The 22,293-nt window shown below is 50.5% G+C and overlaps 1 protein-coding gene across 6 annotated transcripts in view; it reads left to right on the forward strand.

The window, feature by feature from the left end:
- The first annotated feature begins 1,025 nt into the window (after positions 1-1,025).
- The window catches only part of SCARB1 (scavenger receptor class B member 1), a 200,724-nt gene continuing 179,456 nt past the window's right edge, over positions 1,026-22,293 (forward strand). For all 6 annotated transcript variants that reach the window (XM_088828103.1, XM_055404514.2, XM_055404515.2 and 3 more), the window contains exon 1: positions 1,026-1,382. In XM_088828103.1, coding sequence (XP_088684229.1) covers positions 1,257-1,382 — 126 coding nt within the window. In that variant the 5' untranslated portion in view covers positions 1,026-1,256. The remainder of the gene's footprint in view (positions 1,383-22,293) is intronic.

Below are 22,293 nucleotides of genomic sequence, written 5' to 3' on the forward strand. Positions count from 1 at the left end.
GTTCATTTCCTCACTTGCCCATTCTTTGTCTTCCTATTCATTAGAAAGCAGAGACTTGGATTTGTTGACCTAACCCACTCTGCCAGTTTCCTTATCTGCAAAATGGAGTCGGTGTGGGCAAGGCTCTTAGCACATAACCTGGCTCCCAGAAGGCTCCTCACCGCTTCATTCTAAAATATTCCTTGTGAGCAGACATTCCTAGTCAGGCAGTGGTCAAGCTACTGAGAGGGGGAAGTGGGGACAGAGAGACAAAGCTTCTGCCTCCTAGTATTTTAGGGCCTGGCCATGGTCACAATGCAAGAACAAATGAATGTGGCATATGCCTGGTGGCGCCCCTTGATAAGGGTGAGGGAAGAGCTGACGCTATTCTATTTCACACAGGGTGGCTGGGAAGGCCTTTCCGATAAGGTGGCCCCAGCACTCCTGAAGGAAGAAGCCGGGCAGATATCTGGGGGCGGGTCGGGGGAGGGGACAGAATTCCAAGTCGTGGAGTATGAGGTCCTGAGGCAGGCTTGTTTCAGGGCGAGAGAGGCTGGAATAGAATGTGTGTGCACGTGTGTGTGTGTGGTGGGGTGGGGAGTGGGAGCATGGGGCCAGCTGAAGACGCAGAGGTGGGTGCGGGGTTGGGGGGGAGGAAGCTCTGGAGTTCCTGCAAGAGTTGGGAAATTTCTACTAAATACCCACAATGATGACGGTCAGGACAGAGGAAGTGGGAGGGGAGGAGGGGCGAAATGAGGAGAGGAGGAGGGGGAGGGAGACAGGGAGGAGGGGGAGAGAGATGCGGAGGATGTGGGTGCTCATGGAAAGGGATGAGCGCGGAGCATGTGGGAATGAGGAAGCGGGGGATGGTTAGGAGGTGGAGGGCAGCCAGGTCCAACTTTGCACGCGGGCCACGAGGCCCCCGGGGCTCCCTCCGCCAGCAACGGAAGCTAGGGCGCCGGAGTCCCGGCGGCGGCCCCGCCCCCGTCGGACCGTCTGATCCGCGCCCCGCCCCGGACACGCCCCTTGCTAACTTAGGCCCCGCCCCTTCGCCCGAGCTCGCCCGCGCCGGCCCGAATCCCGGTGCCCAGGGCGTCCCGGGGGGCGGTCCGCCCCGGTGATGGCGCATAAAACCGCTGGCCACCTGCCGGGCCGCTCCTCCGTGCGCTGCGGGCCTAGTCCTCGGAATCGCTGCCTCTATCACCTCCGTCCCCGTCTCGGTCCCTCCACAGGCGCGGAACCCCGCGAGCACCCCGCGGGCGCCGGGGCGCGCAGACATGGGCAACCTCTCTAGAGCGCGCCGGGTGACCGCGGCGCTGGGTTTCATCGGGCTCCTCTTCGCCGTGCTGGGCATTATCATGATCGTGATGGTGCCCTCAATCATCAAGCAGCAGGTCCTCAAGGTGGGTGAGGGGCTTGGCCTGGCACCAGTGCGCGGGATACCGTCCGAGGCTGGAGGGCGTTGGGCGCCCGGGAAGGCCAGGCGCGCAGCCGGCGGGCTGGCGACCCGGTGCCGGGATCGCGTGCCCTGGGCCCGGGCCCCTGAGCACCGGAGAGACCAGAGGGCATGAGGCGAGCCAGTTGGCCATCTTTCCCAGGAACCTCCCCGACTCAGGACGCAGGCTGAGTTTGGGGGCCAAGGAGGGCCCCCAGGGCCTTCTGCTGTAGGCACTGGACTGGGGTTGGGGAAGCCTGAAAGAGAGACCACCTGGGAGCCTGACCTCCCCTGAAGGGTCTGGGGTCCAAGGCAGGCGTGGAGTGTGGCAGTGTTTCTGATGCCGCCAGGAGAAGCCCTGGGGCAGACTCCATGCTTCTTGCCTACGGTATAGCAGCCTCTGACGGTGTGTGGTAGAACTGGCACTGCACTTTGCTTGCTTCCTGTGAGCGCAGGCGGACAGGAACCCTCCAAGCATGTGCATGTGAGGCTCACATGGGTGCCCAAGCTGCCACTTGTCCCTGCTGTCCAAAACCTCCCCATGCAGACCTCTTCTTAAAGGCAGAATGGGTTGCCCTCTCCTCCCCTGCTGCTGCCTTCCTGATGCAGATTGGCAGTGATAAGCTGCTTTACTCCCCAGATCCACGCATGGGCAGGACTAAGCTCAAAGCTGCATAAACAGGGTTCTTCAGGAGCCCACAGCCTGAGAGTTTTCCTCTGATCCTAACCTTATACACCACTGTCGTTTCAACCAGGGAGACAAATTAAGGCTGTCAGCTGGCCTTCAGACCGGCAGACTCTGCCCTGGATGTCTGGGCAGCCTGTTTGAATGAGCCTGAAGTTACTGAAGGACAGGCAGATTCCAGAGTATCACATTGGAGCTAAAAGCATTCAGAGCTTTGAGGCCAAGGCCACAGCACCTGCAGGGCTCAGAGGGGAAACTGAGGCTTACCTTGGCGCCTCCCAGATACAAACAAGATGCAGAGCTGGGATAAAGATGTGGCTCTTGTCGCTTGCTAATTGACTGCTCTTTCCCCCTGCTTTAGGCGAGTTTCTTGAGAATTGGGACTGGGTCACATTTCATGTCCATGCCCCATGCCTAATGCAAGATTCTTGGGAGATGAATGAATGAATGAAGGCTGTATCTGCTTAGCCCTGACTGCCATTTTTTTTTGGCTTTAAAGATGGAGCAACACCCATCTGGTTTTTCTTGAGGTCTCTGGGCAACTGTTTGTCTGAGTCATATTGGCCACACCATGTCCTTTGTTTTGTTCTCTAATCTTGTCCCATTAAGTCCTGTAATCTGATTGCAGGGAGGTCCTGGCCAATGGTGAAATTGAGTTCCGAGTTCCTCTTAGTGGGTTTTTTATTTTGCCTGTGAAGTGGCGGGAAAAAGTTTTGTGGGGAGACCTCAGGGCAACAGAACTGCTTCTTTTTATCCCATGGTGGCCAATGGGTGTTTTTGCTTTGCTTTTCAAAGTAGCTGTAAGAAAAAAAAAAAAATGTAGCTGTGAGAGCTTTATCTCAGTGAAAGCTGGCTGTAAATGCCTGCCGATTTTGTAGTTTCTGTGCCGTGTGTACCCTGGAGGGATGGTCACTCGTGTGCTGTATGCATGGTGAACGCTGTCGTGATCCTGTGCACAGAGCCTCTTGCTTTGGGGGCGGGGGGATGGGGATGAGTGGAATTCATAGTTGATGTAGAATCTTGTCAACCCAGTCCTTCTCGGACTTAATGCAGGTGTTTTCTTTTTATGACAGTCAGTCAGATGAAGGATGTGTGTGTGTGTGTGTGAATGTACATGCACACATGCCTGCCCTACCTAATTTCTCACTCATCTCTGGGCTTCCAGAGAGGAAAGCGCCACTGTCCTCAGTTGTCCTGGAGCTAAGATTTCCAGGCTTAAACTTGAGGGAGAGTCACCCAGCATCTACCATAAATATCCCAAAGGTGATTGGTCTGTGGCTGAGTGGTGTGAAGACACGGAGGCGAACCCAGCCTTTGACAGCTTCTTGAACAGCTCAGGCCAAGCTCTGGCCAAGAGCCTTCAGTCAGAAGAAGAGTGTCTGTGTTCAGGAGACTGAGTGAGTGGTACGTTAGGAGAGGAAGGGATGGCCTGTTGGTGTTTGCTTTGGCTGCACGTGTCCATGTACAACTTGAATGGGAGGACTTGTGCTTTGATTTCTACTGTTTTATGCTTTGGGGTTAATGAAAGAAGTCCATGTATATAAAAGACATGCATTCTTTTTTAACCGAGAAACTGTTTCTTTTCTTTTTTCAAATATAATTTTATGTATTTGTGTTTTGGCTGTGCTGGTTCTTCACTGCTGTGAGGGCTTTTTTCTAGCTGCGGCGAGCAGGGGCTCTTCTTTTCAGTGCATAGGCTTCTTACTGTGGTGGCTTCTCTTGTTGCGGAGCAGGGGCTCTAGGGCGCTTGGGCTTCAGTGGTTGTGGCCTGTGGGCTCAGTAGTCGCGGCTCCTGGATCCTGGAGCACAGGCTCAATAGTTGCGGTGCACGGGCTTAGTGGCTTTGCAGCATGTGGGGTCTTCCTGGAACAGGGGTCGAAACTGTGTCTCTGGCACTGGCAGGTGGATTCTTTATCACTGAGCCACCAGGGAAGCCCCAGGACATGCATTCTTGTTTGTAAAAAAAATGCAAGTTGAGGGAAAGCAGGGTCTCTCCCCCCCGCTCATTTTATTCCCCTTCTCGATAGTACCACCATCATCCCAGATTATCTTCGTAAGAAGACTTTTGTAGAGATATACATCATGGATGTGTATTTAGACATAGTAAGATATACTTACATGTGTTGAACTAAACTATGTCTAAACAGCCTGCAGTTTGCTTTTCAATTCACAGATCCCATTTGAAAATTTTTCCGTGTCTGAACATAGAAATCTGTCACATTTTTACTGCTGCATAGTATTTCTTTGAATACTGTACGCTTACTTACCTGTTTCTCCATTAACTGATAATTTTCTCATATGTACCTTTCTGTGTACGTGGATAACCACTTCCACTGGGTGCATTTCTAGAAGAGAAGCCTCTAGGCTAGAAGGTCTGTCCGTTTTGAATTTGGTCACAGCCTAATGGCCCTTCTGAAGATCAAGAGCATTTATAGTTCCATGAAGAATATGAAACTACTCACTCCCCCACATCTCTGCCATTATTGGTGATGACCAATTTATTAGCATCTTGAATAATTTTGTCAGGTTAATCTGATGCGTGTAATTTACATTTCTCAGGTTGCTGATGGGGTTGCACCCATTTTGAAACTGGTGTCAGTTTCCAGAGCTCAGGGTTTGCAGACCTGGCTGTGCCTGTTGCTTGCTGGGGACCTCAGACCAGTTACTTCACCTCTGGGCCAGGGATTGTGTCTTCAGCTCTGAGGCAGGAATCAGATCTAGTTTGCCTCCTGTCAAGATGATGAAGTACAAAGCTGGTGACATGTGTGTCACACTGCCCTGGATGTACCCGTTTTCTCATTTGAAGGTTATCACACTCTTGTAAGCTGTTGTGTTTTTTCTTCCTACAGATAAGGAAACTGAGGCATACAAAGCCCAGAGACATGTCAGGGTTCAAACAGCTCATGGCAGTTATGGTCAGGAATTCTGACCAGAAATCTGGGTCTACACTTCAGTAGGGGAATAGGAAGGAAAGCAGAAGTCTTTTATCCAGTGGATTTCTGGGAAGAGATTAGAGAGAAAGAACTAGATCTTTATATATTTGGGCACAGAAAAGCAAAGGGGACGAACACATGACTAATTGAAAAAAAACTATAAGGTTCTTTGTGTTAAAAAAAAACAAAACTCCATGAAACTCTGTATTTTCACTAGATTTCTATCAGTGCATGTAAAAGCACAGAAAAAGTGTGGAAGGATGCACCAGACTGACAAAAGTGGTTACTCAGGGAACTGGGGGTGTGGTGGGGGGAAGCATGCTTTATCTGTGAAGTTCATACTTCTTTTTTTAGTAATTAATTAATTATTAATTTGTCTGGGCCAGGTCTTAGATTTGGCCTGCAGGATCTTTTTTTTTTTTTTTTCATTGCAGCGTGCGGAGTCTTTTTTAGTTTCAGCATGCAGACTCTTAGTGGGCTCCCTGCACTGGGAGTGTGGCGTCGTAGCTACTGAACCCCAGACTTTTTCTTTTTAAACAAGGAGAATATATTCATGTATTATGTGTTTAGTTAAAGGTTAGTTATGAATCCATAGCTTTCCCCCAAAGAATGGCCAAATGGGTTAAATACAGAGTGTGGGAGGCACACAGCGGAGGGGACCTGTGGATGGAGCTCCCTGGGAGAGGCCTTGAGGGAGAATAAGACTCGTTTCTTCTCCTTTCTCCCCGCCAGTGGGGAGGGGTGGGTGATAGGGATACAGACTGAATGCATTTAGGAGTGTAATCAAGGATGACTGTGTGCCAGGCATCTTTGTAAACGTCAATCATCTCAATTAGTCCTGGGAGAATTCTGGGACACACCTCTCATTGTCATCGTCTACAGTTAGGGAAACAAAAGCTTAAGAGAGTAATTTGCTGGTGTGTGTGTGTGCGCGCGCTCACTCGCACGCGTGTGAAAATATCCTGAGGCAAATCTCAGGAGGATGGGCATGCTTGTATCCATAGCCTTGAATGGAGCCTGGCATGCGTGGCTGTCTCTGTTTTCATGGATTAGGAACCCTGGGCTAGGTCCCTGGGCACGTATTCCCAAATTACTGGCTATCTCTGGTCCATTAGGGGAGGTCCCGCTGGGCCAAGGGGAAGGGGCTTATATGCTGGGCCACCATGTGTAGTGACGGACCTGGTAGCCTTCTCCATGGCCGGGGGTGGGGGGAGTGGGAAACTGAGTCTCTCTCTCTCTTTTTTTTAAATATTTTATTTATTTTGGCTGTGTGGGTCTTAGTTGAAGCACGTGAGATCTTTAGTTGTGGCATGTGGGATCTAGTTCTCTGACTAGGGATCGAACCCAGGCCCCCTGCATTGGGAACTCAGACTGTAAGCCCCTGGACCACCAGGGAAGCTCCTTTTCTGCCATCTTTAAAGATTTCTAGTTGGAATCAGCCTTGGGTGCTTTATCCACTCCTTTTTCCAGCTGCCAAATTCTTCCCTTACCTGTGTCCTCAGCTCGATAAATGACACCTCCATTTGTTCCCTCCAAGAATAGAGGCACAAACCTTGGGTTATCCTGGATGCTTTTTGTGATATCCACTTGGACCGATGCCGTAGTCTCATCTCTGGTCTCCATAGACAACCTGATTACGTGTCCTCTCAGCTCACAGCCCTTTGAGGTATCCCCATTTCACTCTGAGTGAATACCAAGGTCAGTTTGGTGACCTGAACTCCCTGCCATGATCCAGCTCCTGTTGCCTCTTCACGGCACGGCCTGCCTTGGCGCCCCTGCTCACCTGCCGCAGTGTCACCAGTCTTCAGTGTCCTTGAGCCCACTGAGCCTGGTTCCGCCAAACTCTGGCTTGCTTTCCCCACTGCCCTGAAGGCTCACCCCCAGATGTCTGCATAGCTCGCCCCTCATGTCCCTAAAAGCCACCCCCCACTTCTGTTACATGTTGATTTGTGCATTTTCTTTCTCCCTCATGGGCAGGAGCGGGGGCTCTCCCGTCACTCTCCCTGTAGTGTCCCCAGGACCAGATCAGCGCTTGGCTTCACAATGGGATGGCAGGATGATTAGACCCTGAGTGCTTTGAGGTTGGGCTCTTTCCTTGGCCTTTCCCCACCCCCACCCTCAGCCTCCCTATTTTTACCCCCTCTCCCTCTGCAAAGGCCACCCAAAGAAGCTTCAGGACACCATGCTCTGCCTCAGTTGCTTCTCACCAAGGCGTAAATGCTCAGTCGTGTGTGACTCTTTGGGGCCCCATGGACTGTAGCCCACCGGGCTCCCCTGTCCACAGAAATTTTCCAGCAAGAATGCTGGAGCCGGTTGCCGTTTCCTCCTCCAGGGGATCTTCTTGACCCAGGGATTGAACCCCCATCTCCTGCATCACCTGCATTGACAAGTGAGCTCTTTACCACGGAACCATCTGGAAGCTACCAGTTGCTTTTCACCCTCTGGCAAATTTCTTTCGTGCGTCAGTTCAAGAGGTGGGGGCTGGGGAGAGATAACAATCCGTAGACACTGATTAAGCACCAGACACTGTTCTAGGCGTTTTACATGCAGTCACTCGCTTCATTTAGTATCTAAATAGCTTCCGTTGCCTCTTTTTTATTGAGGGAAATGGAAGCACAGAGCCGAAAAGACACTTGCCCCAGGTCACACCGCTGCAGTGGCAGCGCCAGGATTCTAGCTGGGCGGGCTGCCGCCTGCGGACCCTCTCTTTCCCACTCTCCATATCCCTGAGAGCTCGACTTGGTGTTTGGAGGCAGGGCAAACCCTTCCCCTGGTCTCTGCTTGGGTTCACTGCCCCTTGTCCTTTTCTTGCACAGACAGCGGGTCCTTCCCAGGCTTTTCTCCTGATCATCATCTCCCTCAAACTGTGAGTGCAGGGTGCCTCCCGACGCCTTCCCTCCATGGCTGTCCGATAGGCCTGGGTGGGCTCTAGAATCACCGATGCCAAGGGAAGCTGGCCTGTGGTCCCAGCAATTCTCAGGGTGGCCCGGCTATCCTGTAGGGTCTGCTTGGCCAGCTCTGTTCCCTGTCCCCTGTCTGGGGCTCCAGAAAGCCCCAGGGGTCGTGTCTCGGAGGGTGTCAAAGTGTTGAGGGCTGATTGCATCTGGCTGCGTCTGGCCATGGAGGACAAGGCTGTAGACTTGACCCGTGGCCGCAGATTGCAGGGGACGCACTCCCTTCTCAGGGGGGCAGGGGGTCGCAGGTGTGTTCCAATTTTGTTGTGTTTTTCTTCCTCTTTCCTGCCTGGGGCTTCCTACCCCTCTGGTGTGTGAGAGGGCGGCTTCCACTTACTCCAGAGCCACGGCTGAAAAACATGGGCTATTTTTAGTTTCCCTGAGTGTCGGTTATTTTTGTTTCCCTCTTTGCTCCTCATGGATTTGCTTCACCAGTGTGTGTGTCTGAGCGTGTGCTGCATATACATGTTGATGTATGTGTACGCATGCCGGGAGTACACATGTGACCCCGAACACGTGTTGGCATGCACCCATGAACACGTGTGTGGCCATGTGCTGAAGCATGCACACGTTCATGTTGCGTGTTGGCATGGGGGCACAGTATCTTTGTGATAGCACATGTGTGTATGTACATGAACACATGTGTACACGTACAGTGACATGTGCCCACACTTGGTTCTTGGCACATGTGGTTCACACGTATTATTGTTATCCATGTGTATATGCGTGGGCTCACGTGTGTCAGCACATGCTGGCGTATAGGTACACATGTGGACACACATGGTAACATGTGTTCTGTGTGTGTTGTGGTGTGTATACACACGCGTGGCCATGTGTCCTCTTGCGGTCTGGCCTTCAGGAGGCCTGTCCCGGGGCTGTGTTCAGTGCACCGAAAGAAACAATGAAGTTGCTTAGTCATGTCTGACTCTTGCCACCCCATGTACTGTAGCCTGCCAGGGTCCTGTCTATAGAATTTTCCAGGGAAGGATACTGGAGTGGATTGCCATTTCCTTCTCCAGGGGATCTTCGGGAGGGCTTCCTTGGAGGCTCAGCTGGTAGTCTGCCTGCAGTGCGGGAGACCCGGGTTCAGTGTGCCTGGCTTTTCCCATTTCATGACATGTTCCCCAAGACTTCCTAGGATGACTCATACTTGCCAGGCCTTCTCTCTGTGACCCATGTGATTAACTAGAATTTAGAGAAGCTCGGCTACCTGGAATCATCCTGTTATGACTTCAACATGTAGCAAACAGGACGGAAATGAATGGATGTCAAGGACTTGCTTGCTGAAGATTTTCATTTTTCCCTTGGGCAGTTTTATTCTGCTGGAACCTGGGCCCAGGCACGTCTGCTTTGTCAATGACTATGGATCTTGGTGCCTGGAAGCATGATCCTACGCCGCTTGGTCAGCAGCAGAGAGGCCCCTGGGCAGAGAGGCCCCCCAAGGCAGGTTTCGGCCACAGGGCTGACTTCTCTGGCTCATAATCTTAGAATTAGAGAATTGGGTTACAAGAGCACCTACTTCCACTCCTCCCACCCAGCTTCTGTGCCATAGAGATCTAGCAGCTTCGTCCCTATAAACACATTTAGAGTGCAAAGAATTCAACTGTAGGTAGGACTCAGTCAAAAAAAAAAAGACAAAAGGAGTTCTTTTATGTGCTTCATCTCCTGCCCACTGGTTCAGATGTGACCTTGGCCTCCACTGCCCCTTGGAGGGGCCATGGGAGCTGAAATGCAAAGAGAAACAAAAACCAACACCAAAAAGCTCATTCTTGGCTTTGGGGCTCTCTGGGGCACTGGAGCTGGCGAGTTACAGGCTTTCCAGGGGTGCCTGGGACCCACATTTGAAGCTCAGAGTCATTTTGCTCAGAACCTCCCTGAACCCAGAGGTCCGGGCCCCTGGTGACCCTGGGCGCAGCTGGCTTCATTGTCTGGCTTCCTTCCCCCACCTCCACCCCATCGTTTCCTCCTGTGCCCCGATTTATTGCTTCGTGCTGGGTAGGAGGAAGGAACAGGAGTGGCCCGACCTGTGCTTGCTTCCTGGCATTTGGGGTGAAGTTCCTTCCACCTTTTCTGGAAGCTGCAAGAAGGACTCTTGAGACACTTTGATGTGTGGTCTCTTGGGCTGCTCTTGAACTCTGATGCTGGTGTCTCCTTATCTCCCTGACCGCCGGCCATTGGCACGTCCCTGCACTAAAGCCTTTCCTGGCTGAGGTCACACAATCTCACACATCTAATGCCATCTTTGTCTGCGCCCCTCCCAAATTGATATCCTAGGCCCAGGCCTTTCCCCTTGAACTCCAGCCTTGAGCATCCAGTGGCCAGCTCCGTATCTCAACCTGGGTGTTCAAAGGCAACTTATGCTTACTCTAGCCAGCCCTTGACTTCCCATCACTGGCCCTGCCCCAGAACCTTATTCCTCCGGCCACGTTCCCATCTCAGGCCGTCGCTTCTCCATCTGCCAGCTCCCCTGGCCGAAAGCCTTGGAATCAGCCTTGAGTCTCCCACTTCCCACGTTGGACCTTTTGTTTTTGGCCTCATCTTCAAAATATATGCAGAGAGACCTCTCTGGTGGTCCAGTGGCTGAGTCTCCACGATGTCGATGTAGGGGGCCCAGGTTTGATCCCTGGTCAGGGAGCTAGATCCCACAGGCTGCAACTTTTAAAGTTCGCATTCCAGGACTAAAGATCCCGCATGCTGCAATTAAGAGATTTCGCATGTCACAACTTAGGGGAAAAAAAAAAGGTCCCTCATGCTACAGTGAAGATCGAAGATCCCCTGTGCCCTAGTTAAGATGTGGAGCAGCTAAATAAATAAACAGATAAAAGTAAGATACTAAATAACCAGAAAAACACAAAAGTGAAAATATACCCAGAATCCAGCTTCTCTCTGCACCCAGGGCCACCACCCTGGTCCAAGGCACCATCAAGTTTCGCCTGGATTCCTGCACATCTCCCTGTGTCCACCTTTGCTCCCTAGCTAGGTTTTTCAGCACAGCAGCCAAAGGGATCCCATGAAATCTGCAATCAGAGCACCACCCTCTTCTGCTTAAATTAAGCCTGGCAGTGGGCCCACACCATCCCCTCCAAGTCGAGGTGAGACCTTATATTGGCCCCTGAGGCCCGTACCATCTGAACCTCACCCCTTTCTGTCCTCCCCTTCAGCTTGACCTTGCACCTAGCCCTGCTGGCTGTTTCTCAGACTAACTGGCACATCAGCCTTATTGAGTTCTTCCCTTTGCCCACAGCTCTTTCCCTGATGTGACATGTGCGTGATTCTCTCTCCTGCCTCCTTTAGGCCTTTGTTCAGATCTCACTTTCTCATGAATCTCTCTTTTTACAGTTCTTTTTTTTTTTTTTTTTGGTCTCATTGTGCAGCTTGCGGGACCTTACTTCCGCTACCAGGGATCGAACCCATGCCCCTTGTGGTGCAAGCATGGATTCTTAACCAGCGGGCCACCAGGGAAGTCCTTCTCTTTTTGAATATTGCAAGTTTTCTTCTCTTTCCCCGGTGCTCCGAACCTTCCTTACCCTGCTGTTTTTCTTCTGTCGCCCCATCATCCACTGAGATACTGCAGAATTCACCTATGCATCCTGTTTATTGCTTATTGTCTGTTTCTCTCCTTGAGAGTGTCAGGCCCATGAGGGCAGGGTCCTGGGTTTTGGTTCATTGCTGTGTCCCAAGCACTTGGAATGATGCCTAGCACATAATGGTAGGTTCTTGAATAGTTATCAAATGGATGTTTAGAAGACGAGAGTGGTTTCACAGGGAGGTATGTGACCAGTGGCAAGTTGTCACCCTGTATGGTGACATGGTGGGGCTCCCCTCCCCCTGTGTGGCTCCACTCCACATGAAGCTGTCCCATCTGTCACCTACTGCAGGAGCTCCCTCTCCGGGCCGTCTGCTCCTACTCATGCCACTGTTGTCAATTTTCCCTGCCACAGTAGCATGTTCTTTATTGTTTTTCTTCATATTTTGGATTATTTTTGATATTTCTTTCTTTCTTTGGCTGTACCTCACAGCCTGCGGAACTTCCTTGACCAGGGGTTGAACCTACACCCCTGGAAGTGGAAGCTTGTCGTCTTAACCACTAGACCACTAGGGAAACCCAACTGCACTTACATATGTATGTCGTTTATTTATTTATGGCTGTACTGGGTCCTCATTGCAAGGGTTGTTTCTAGTTGCAGGGAATGGGGGCTACTCTCTAGTTGCGCTGCACCAGCTTCTCATCAAAGTGGCTTCTCTTGTTGTGGGGCTCGGGCTCTAGGGCGCACAGGCTGCAGTAGTTGTGGCCTACAGGCTTAGTTGCCATGTGGCATGTGGAATCTTCCCAGACCAGGGATCGAACCCATGATCCCTGCATTGGCAGGTGGATTCTTAACCTTTGGACCAACAGAGAAGTCCCCCTATGATCTTAAATATAATGTAAATTGCATCATTTCACAATACTCATTAAAACTTTCTTGTGTGTGGTGTGAAACCCATTTTCTACTCATGGCCTGAAAGCCCCTTTCCTGCTTCCACTCCCTGCACTTCACTCTGTTGCAGCCTCACAGACTTTTCTCCTTGTTGTTTTTTGTTTTTGGTTACGCCACGCAGCTTGTAGGATCTTAGTTCCCTGACCAGGGATCAAACCTGGGTCCTAGGCAATGAAAACGTGGAGTCCTAACCACTGGACAGCCAAAGAATTCGCCTCGTGAGTCTTTCTTTTCCTGCCATGCACAGGTGTTCTTTCCTGTCTCAGAGCCTTTGCACAGACTGTTCCTTCTCCCCAGAAGCCTTTTTCCTCCTGACTTTTATGCTGGATTCTTTTCATGTTTAAACTCCAATGGTACTCTTGACGATTACCCCTCTCCTCCCCCGCTCTACCCTATGAACCTACCCTATCTGTGTTATAAGCATTCCATGTTATTATCTTCTAAGCTGTCACCATTCTGGAATGATACTGTTCACTTGGTTGAGGTTCCCTGAGGCAGGGGCCTTGTCTGTCTTGTTCATGACTGTGTCCCGCGGTTGGGGACCCTGGTCTAGGGCAGAGACCTGGCTGGGAAGGGACCTCAGACTGAGGCAGAGAGAGGAGTCCAGTCGGGATCTTCAAATTCGTGGCTTTGGAAGGCGGACTCCTTGGCTTCAGTGCTGGCTCTTCCCCTCCTTCCCCTCCTATCTCCCGCACCAGAGAGGACCTGGGAGCCTGGGCTTTGTGGTGTGTTCATGGATTCAGGGCCTGAGTCTCGACAAGGCCTGCCTGTGTTCCAGGGATATCTCTCTGACTCCAGTGACGGGGTGTTTTTCCTGGCTGAGCGTTGGTGTCTTCTGATTGATTCCTCCTCTGCCCCAGTTCGAAGGTGGAGTGGCCAGAAGGAAGGGACACCGGTTTATGAAAGTTGTCATTGGGGCCATCTGGGGGTGGTAGGGAAAGAAACAGCACCTGTCTTGGCCCAGGGGCCCAGGGAGGTGTGGAGGCTGGCCCGGAGCCACCTCACTCTGCCTCTCAGAGGGAGAAGGGGCCCTCCTGCTGGCATCTTGGCTTCAGCTGGGTGCTTGGATTGGGGGAGGGGTGGTATTTCCCTTCCACCGCATTGAGGCCCTGGTTCGTCATTAAAGTGGAATTGTTTACGTTTCTTATCCTCATGGGCAGAAATGGCGTGAGTTGGGAGACCGAGGTCCAGTTTGCTGGTGATACGTACTTCCTCTGTACATATAGGATCTCGTGTCGTCTCAACCATCAAGATCATTTACCCGCACTCAATAAACCACAAGTCGACTGGGTTAGTATTGGCTTGGAGGGTGCAGAGAGAGGGTGGGAGGGAGCTTCCTGTGGCCCTGTTGTTTCTCCTGTGGGTCCTGTAAGGGACCCAGCCTGAATGCAATCCAAGAGTTAAACATTCATTTTTAAATTTAGGGCTCAGATGGCCACCTGCGCCACATGGGGGAGAAACTGGTTGCTTTTAATTTCCCCACGGGTCTCCAAAGGGAACTTTATGGAGGGACCTTCAGAGGTAATTAGAGAATTTTCCCAGTGGCTGGGTAGTTGTAGTATGAAGGCTCATGGGCTTTGATTGGCAGGACTTGTCTCATATGCTTATCCCTGAGCCAATCACTGTAGCCTGAGAAATGGACTACTCTGATTGGTCAAGCTTGGATTAGATGCCCATCCTGGGAGTTGGAGAGGGAGGTCTTTTTTCCCCCTAAAGGTGGGGTGGGTGGTGCCCTAAAGGAAAAGGGTGGGAAGGACTGTTAGGACAAGGAAGAAAGGGTGACAGGTAGCAGAAATGATTGACGGATGCTTTTCTCCAGAATAGCTTTCTCACTTCATCTCATTGCCTCTCACTGCCTCTGCCTATTGTCGTGTTAGAGATTATTTTCTTTGTCTCTACCTTGGACTGCTTGAGAGGGTGGTAACTGATCAGCTAATTTTTTCTGTCAGGGAATGTTTCATAAACTCGGATTGTTAGATCTGATGGCACTCAGTTCCATCTTTTATTCTTTGAGGAAACAAAAACCCAGAGGGAGCAAGGATTTAAGTAAGGCCAGCGAGCAAATTAGCAGTGAAGACTGTGGTCAGGTGGGCAGGGAAAGTGGGTGAAGGTCAGATGGGCTGGGGGAGCAGGGTTTGGGAGAAGCCAAGCAGTTGTGAAAGCAAGTCATGAGCTAATGTTTTTCAGGTAGAAAGTTCCCAGGGTTCCTGTCTGCATGCCCGCCCACCCACCTCCTGGAAGCAGGCTTGGGAGGAGGTGTTTGTTGTAAACTGGGAGAAGTGTCAGGGCTGGGGTGTGCCAAAGTGCAGGCTTTGTCTTTCCCGGGTGGGAGCCGTCCTTGGTGTGCTCTGGAGGGGATGGCGTGGAGCAGGGACAAGCCAGGTTTCTCACCTTCATCAGAACTAGCCCAGGTACAGATGCAGAGGAGCTGACCAGGAGTCATTGTAGCCAGCAGGCATATTCTGCAGTGAACCAGCACACCTGTCATCGACAGTCCCCAGATGAACTCCTGACAACCTTGCTGATCCTTGTCCCAAACCCTAGGACATGCCCTTCTTCACCTAGGACAGTGAGGAGGTCGGTGTGGGAGTGACCCACCTGGACAGCCAGGACCCCAGGGTCTCTGGGGCATCCCCTTGTGCACAGAGAGTGCCCTGTGTGCCACGTGAGAACCTGCCACCTGAATGAGAAGCATGGCACAGACTGGAACGGGCGAGCTGGAAGGCAGTGTTGACGTGTCAGCACCAAGGTCAGGCACGGTTTCTCAAACGCCCAGGATTCTCTCTAGCGTCTGGCCAGAGTTTTGGCATCCAGGAGCTAGGTGGACCCAAGAGCATAGACTTTGGAGCCAGGCAGCCTGGGTTCAAATCCTGGTTCTGCCATTTCTTAGCTGTATGTCTTTGGGCAAGTGACTTAACCTCTCTGTGCCTTATTTCCTCCTCCGTAAAATGGAATTAATGAAAGTATCTCCTATACAGGGCTCTTATGAAGACGGGGGAGTGGGTGCATGTAAAGCGTTTAGAACAGTGGTCCCAGCCTTTTTGTCACCAGGGACTGGTTTCATGGAAGACATTTTTTCCGGGGACCCAGGTGTAAGGGGGATGGTTTTGAGATGATTCAAGGCATTATGTTTATTGTGCACTTTATTTCTGTTTTTCTTACATCAACTCCACCTCAGATCATCTGGCATTAGATCTTGGACGTTGGGGACTCCTGACTTAGAATAACAGCTTGGCAAGTGTCACCTGAGTTTTTTCTCTTGTCATCATATTAACCTTATACACACACCCATTGTAGGATTAGTTAGTCGGTCACTTTACTGAAATGGGATTGCACTATGCCCACTTTCCTGCATCTTGCTTTTCTGACTCCATCTCTTCTCTGAATTTTCCCCAGACACCTGGGTAGCTCTTAGTGGGTATCTAGATGACTGAACATCCCACGGATGTACCAGCCATTCCCATGAGCAGTCCCAAGTGTTCTTTTCCCACCCTGATGTTTCAGTTTGAAAAATTTTGTTTTGGGAAAGTTGTGACACAGTGCAATGAATTTCTGTAAGCCTTCTCTCAAGCTCCGCTGATACTGACAATTTGTAGCAGTTGCATTCTCTGTCTCTCATGGCCAAACCATCTGAGAGTTACTTATGAACGTGATGACATCTCACTCTGGAGCACTGAGGCATGCGTGTCTTAAGGACAGGAATATTTTTTTCTGTAACCACCAGTCACCATCACACGCAGGAAAGGTTGTGATGGTTTGCTTCTTTGATCTCATGCTCAGATGACATTCAGAGTCTCTTACTGTCCCAAGAGCCCCATTATAACAATTTTTTGTCTTTATTGTTTGAATCATGTCCTGTGTCTGGTTGCCTTGTTTCTTTCTCCTCATTTAATCCTCCAGCCTAGTTCTTTTTACTGAACCCTTCACAACATTAGTGTTTATAAAGGGACAGGCCAGTGTTTTGGCAGGATTCCTTTCAATTTGGATTTGTCTGTTTCCGCGTGAGCGCACGTTTTCTTCTGACAGATTCCTACACAAAAGTCTCCTTGTTTGAGTCAGATGGGAGTAGAGCCCTCCTGGCTGAGTTGGGATGGATGTCGGGTCTCCCCTCTCACCCCCAGCTTGGCAGCCAGTCCCCTCCTGCAGCCGGCCTGGGCCCCCCTGCCGGGTGAGTTAGAACCTCCCCTTGGAATGGAAGAAGCCCCTGATTCCATCTGGCCTTGCCTCTTTCAGCTGTTCCTCCATCTGCTTCCTAATTTTCTTAGCTGTGATTCCTTGCCCTCACGCCCAGGTGTGTGGATCCTTCCAGCCGCTCTCAGCCAGCCAGCCAGCCTGCCTGCTCTCCTCCAGCCCTCCTTGTCTCCCAGGACCATGGAAGCATGATGGCTTGTGGGCTGGGTTGCCGCCTCATTCTCTGGCCTGGGAAGGCATTGCAACTCTGGGGTGCCAGAGCCTGTCTGGTGGAGATGGGATGGCAGGTGAGGGCCTTCTTGTCTTCCCTGCCTGTCCCTCTGAGCCTTACAGAAGTTCTTGTGCCAGGTCCCCCTGACCCCATCTGGCCTCTTGGCTGGCGGATGAAGGTCACTCTGGTTTTACTCGGCTGAGAGCCCACTGCCGCCGGAATCCCTTGGCAGCTTTGAAAGACCAACTAGGCCTCGGGACTTCCTTCGACTGCCTGTTCCCAGGGTCCCTGGATTCCACCCTCTGCAGCCTCCTGCTTTGGATTTTCAACTTTGAATTTTGTTTTTTCTGTGTTTCTCTTATTGTGGTGCACGGACTCTAGAACGCGGGTTCAGTAGTTGCAGTGCATGGGCTTAGTTGCCCGAAAGCATGTGGGATCTTAGTTCCCTGACCTGGGATTGAACCTGAGTCCCCTGCATTGGAAGGCAGATTCTTAACCACTGGACCACCAGGGAGGTCCCCTTTGATTTCTTTTGATTGTGAAATATTACATACTTGAAAGTAAGTATCTAAGACACATATGTTAAATAAATATCTAAGATAAGCATCAGTATGATCATCTCCAGATAAAAAAGCAGAACTTCATCTGCCCTCCAGAAGCCCCTGCAGAAGAACCTGTGCTTATTTTCAGCTTGCTTGGCTTTTTATCACCTACATCCCTAAACGCTGGGATTAGTTTTGTCTGATTGTGAACTTTACATGAGTGGAATCTTACTGCTGTGATCTGACTTCCTGTATTCTCTCAAAATTCATACTTTAAAATCCTAATGTCCAAAGTGATGAAGTTAGGAGGTGAGGCCTTTGGGAGGTGATTAGCTTATGAGGGTGGAGCCCTCGTGAATAGGATTAGTGCCCTTTAGAGGTCGAGACCACCCCCCCCCGCCCACCAACCACCACACAGAGAGCTCCCTTGCCTCTTCCATAATGTGAGGACGCAGTAAAAGTCTCTAGCCCAGAAGAGGGTCCTTACCCAATCAAGATCTCAGACTTCCAGCCTCCTGGAATGCCATCTAGTCTATGGCATTTTGTGAGAACCACTCAAATGGACTAAGACAGAAATTGGTTCCAGGAGGGGCTCTGCAGTAATATACTTAAAAACGCAGAAGTGGCTTTGGATCTGGGTGATGGATAGAGGCTGAAAGAGTCTTCAGGTGCCTGCTGGAAAAGCCTATTACTGCCACGAAGAGATCATTAAAAGCAATTCTAAGGACTTCCCTGGTGGTCAAGTGGTTATGACCTTGTGCTTTCAATGCAAGGGGCATGGGTTCAATCCCTGATTGGGGAACTAAGCTCCCACATGTCACCCTCATGCTGTGTGGTATAGCCAAGAAAATATATTAAAAAAAAAAGAATAAAGTGATTCTAGTGGAGGTTCAGATAGAGAGGAGAGTTGTTGAGAAAGCTTCTGGTTTGTTAGAGAAACCTGAGAGGTTGTGAGCAGAATGTTGGTAAGGCCATTCTGATGATATCTCAGGTGAAAAAGAGGAACTTGCAAACTGGGGGAAAGGCCGTGTTTATTGTGAAATAGCAGAGAACCTGGCTGAGCTGTGATTGTGTTGCAACGTTTTTGGTAAAATTGGTGGGTGATGAAAGCGGCTACCTGCCCGCAGCTGGTTCTGAGCACGGTAGCTCTGGAATGCTTACGATCAAATGCCAGCAGAGGGACAGGACTTAAAGATAGAATTGATACTCAAAGGGGAATCTGATCTTTAAAAATTTGGAAAATTCTCAACCTATCTGTATTGGAAAACAAAAACAAAGAAAACGAGACTGCCTGTTGGGAAGAGAAGACCAAGGGTGTGGCTAATGACAATTTGATAAGATTAGTGTGTGTGTCAACAAGACAGTCTGCCACCTGAGCAGGAAAGTAGCCAGATTGGACTGAAGGGGAAGAAGGGAAGGCATGAGGTCGGGGGGTCAGGATTCTTAGATTTTCTAGGACAGGACTAGGGAGCTATTTGACTGGGAAAGTGCTGTTTAAAACGAGGGAGGAAGGACCAGAAAGCCATTCAGAGATCACCAGGGCTTCCTCCTTAAAACTGGGGTCATCACCCACGTTTCAGATGACCTCTGCTCAGAGGAGCCATGGGGCCCGGGCTGCCCCGCACAAACCCAGGTAGGTGGAGCCACCAGGGTGCAAGTATCGCCTGGAGAGCCTTAGGCCTGCAGCTACCCCCGCAGAGCTGTGGGGGCCCAACCACAGCCCCAGTGGGTCTGGAAGACAGGACATCAGCCCAAGGGTGGGTTCTTCTTGAACCTTGGTGTATATGTTGATTGCCCCATTAGGTTTGGGGGTCACCTTGAACCTGTTCCTTTTTTTTTCTATTTCTCCCTTTGGAATGGGAGTGCCTGTCCTATGCCTGTCTCACCACTGCATTTTGGAAGCACATAACATATTTGATTTCACAGGTTCGCAGCTGGAGTCTCACCTGTTCTTTTTAAAATTTTTTAAAATTTATTTTTATTTTTTTAGTGGAGTATAATTCCTCTACAATGTGTGTTAATTTCTGCTGTACAATAAAGTGAATCAGCTATATGTATATATATATCCCCTCCCTCCTGGACCTTCCTCCCACAACCCCCTCACTCATTCTTGATTTATATAGTTAGATGAGACTTTGGACTTCAACTTTTGGTTTGATGACTTGTGAGAGAGATATGGATATGGGGCAACATTCTTTATGGCCCGAATGTTTGTGTTTCCCGCCCCCCCAAATTCATATGTTGGAAACCTAATACCCTAGATGATAGCATTGGGAGTTCAGGCTTTTGGGAGGTGATTTGGTTATGAGTAGATGGAGCCTTCCTGAATAGGATTAGTGCCCTCATAAAAGAGACCCTAGAGAGCTCCCTCACCCCTTCCACCATGTGAGCACCCTCACTGGACCACGCCAGCACCCTGATCCCAGACTCCCAGCCTGCCGCCTTGTGAAATAAGTGTCTGTTGTTTGTAAGCCACCCATTCGGTGATGTTTTGTTACAGCAGCCCAGCCCTGATGGAATAAGACACATACTCTGTATTTTTTTTTTTTTTAATTTTGTCTTGTTCATGCTTCCCATTATGTTTGTGAGACCCATCCATGTTGTTACAATAAACCACACCCCATCTTCACATCTGCAGACTATTCCATGAGGCTGTCCTGGTCTCTCCATCCTGCGAGCATCTCCAGCTCCAGGTTATGAACACTCTTGGCCCTTGCCCTCAGAGTGCACAAGCCTGATTTCCTCTAGGATCCACAAGAAGGGGCAAGCCTGCTGGTTCCCAGAAGTGCCAGACTTCCGAAGTGATCGAATCAGTGTTCAGTTTCATCACAGGCTTTTTATTTGATAGCTTATAGAGGTGAAATTCATATAACCTAAAATTAATCATTTAAAGTGACCATTCAGTGGCAGTTAGCACATTCACGGTGTTGCATAACCATCACCTCTGTCTGCTTCTAGAAAGTTTCTGTCACCGTCGTTTCTTCCTTCCAACTCCCCTGTTCCCTGGCAGTCACTAGTCTGCTTTCTGTCTCTAAGGATGTATCCGTTCTGGACATTCCCTGTAAATGCAATCCTACACTGTGTGACCTTTTGTGCCTGGCTTCTTTCCCTCAGCATCATGTTTCCAACGTTCGCCAGGTTGTAACCTGTGTCGGCGTTTTACTCCTTTTTATGACTGAATCGTATTTCCCTGTGTGTGGATGAAACACATTCTGTTTATCCATCTCTCGGTGAGGGACACTTTGGTTATTTCCACCTTTTGGTCACTGTGAATGGTGCTGCTGGGGATTTGTGTGTACACGTGCCTGTTTATTTTCCCTTTTAAAATATTGTTTAAAAAAGTTAATTATTTTATTTTTGGCTGTGTTGGGTCTTCGTTGCTGCACGTGGGCTTTCTCTTGTGCTTGGCTTTCTCATCGTGGTGGCTTCTCTCGTTGTGAGGTACAGGCTCTAGGCTCTCGGGCTTCAGTAGTTGCAGCTCCCGGGTTCTAGAGCTCGGGCTCAGACTTGTGGTGCATAGGCTTAATTGCCCCAAGTCATGTGGAATCTTCCCTCATCAGGGATTGAACCCATGTTCCTTGCGTTGCAGGGCAGATTCTTAAACCACTGGACCACCAGGCAAGTCCGTTTGTCTCCTTATATTTCTTCTTCTCCTCCTCCTTCTCGTGTCTCACCCCTCCCTGCCCCTGCACCCATCCCCTGGGGGGTATGTCTTTAAATAGGACATGTTTGTCCTTGTGCCACAATTGGTGCCAGGGGTCTGCTCCGAACAATGGTCCGGAGCTCAGTTTTCAGCCAGGTAGGTGTGGAAGCCCATCCTGGCTCTGCCTTTTGCCTGTGCGTGACCTGGGGCAGGTTTCCCAGGTCTCTGGGTTTGGTTAGACTCCCATAAAATGGTACAAGCCACACCTTCCCAAAGGGTTGAAATGAAGATCGAATGGGCTAGTAGGTGGCAAGTGCTTTGAGCTGGGCATGGCCAGGCAGGTCCTACGCCTCGCACATGGGCTGCCAAAGCCTGGGAAGAGAGCAGACCTCTTTCTCGGTACCCGACTCCTGCTCTTAGCACTACTCTTGTCCCTTCGTCATTTGGAAATCTATCCACGTATCCTTGTCTGGCCCATGGCTTCTTCTAATGCCTGGATTTCCGAGTTTATATTCCTCTCATTTTATTTATTCCTTTTATGATGGGTGTCGGGTTCCTTCCACTCCTACCTCCCCAAGCAGCAAACATCCTGGAACTTCCCATCGTAAAGTTCTCACGTATTTCCTTGGGATGTACAGGGCTTGGGGCAGCCAGGTTGTAGGGCACGCATGGGAAGGGGGAGGCAGGGGAGCCAGAGTCATCAGACGTGCCTTCCAGAAGGGTTCTTGCCGTGCCCTCCCACATCTCCTCCAGCGCCTGATACTATCTGGCCTTCTAGAACGCCAGCGGTTGCCATGGGTGTTGTTTTGTTTTGCATTTCTGAGTTGTGTTCGATCCTTCTTCCTTTTGTAAGCCAATGGGTAGACAGGGTCGAGGCTCAGAGTTTGAGGGGACCTGTGTGGGGGGGTCACACAGTAAATTGGGGATAGATCCCAGGATTTGGACTTGGTTTAATCAGAAATCTTTTATCCCCAGTGACCGAGGTCGGCTGCAGGGAGAGGACAGAGGATGCGAGGGACGTCTGTTCAGCTGCAGAGGCTCAGTGGGCGAGTTCAGCCTTACTCAGGACGGGGAGAGATCGTGGCTGACTTCACGTACCCTGTGCTATTGTCTGTGGTTGGCGGAGGGGTCCCCTCCCGCTAAGGGTGTGCCTGTGGTCACCTTGCTGTGTAATTGTCATGTGTGGCTTAATTTCCGAGGGCTTTGTCTTCATGTGGCCATCCCCTCTGCATACCTCTGTGT

The sequence above is a fragment of the Moschus berezovskii genome, chromosome 19 (genome assembly GCF_049115385.1).
Source record: "Moschus berezovskii isolate FMDL1 chromosome 19, NW_MosBer_1.0, whole genome shotgun sequence".
NCBI lineage: Eukaryota > Metazoa > Chordata > Mammalia > Artiodactyla > Moschidae > Moschus > Moschus berezovskii.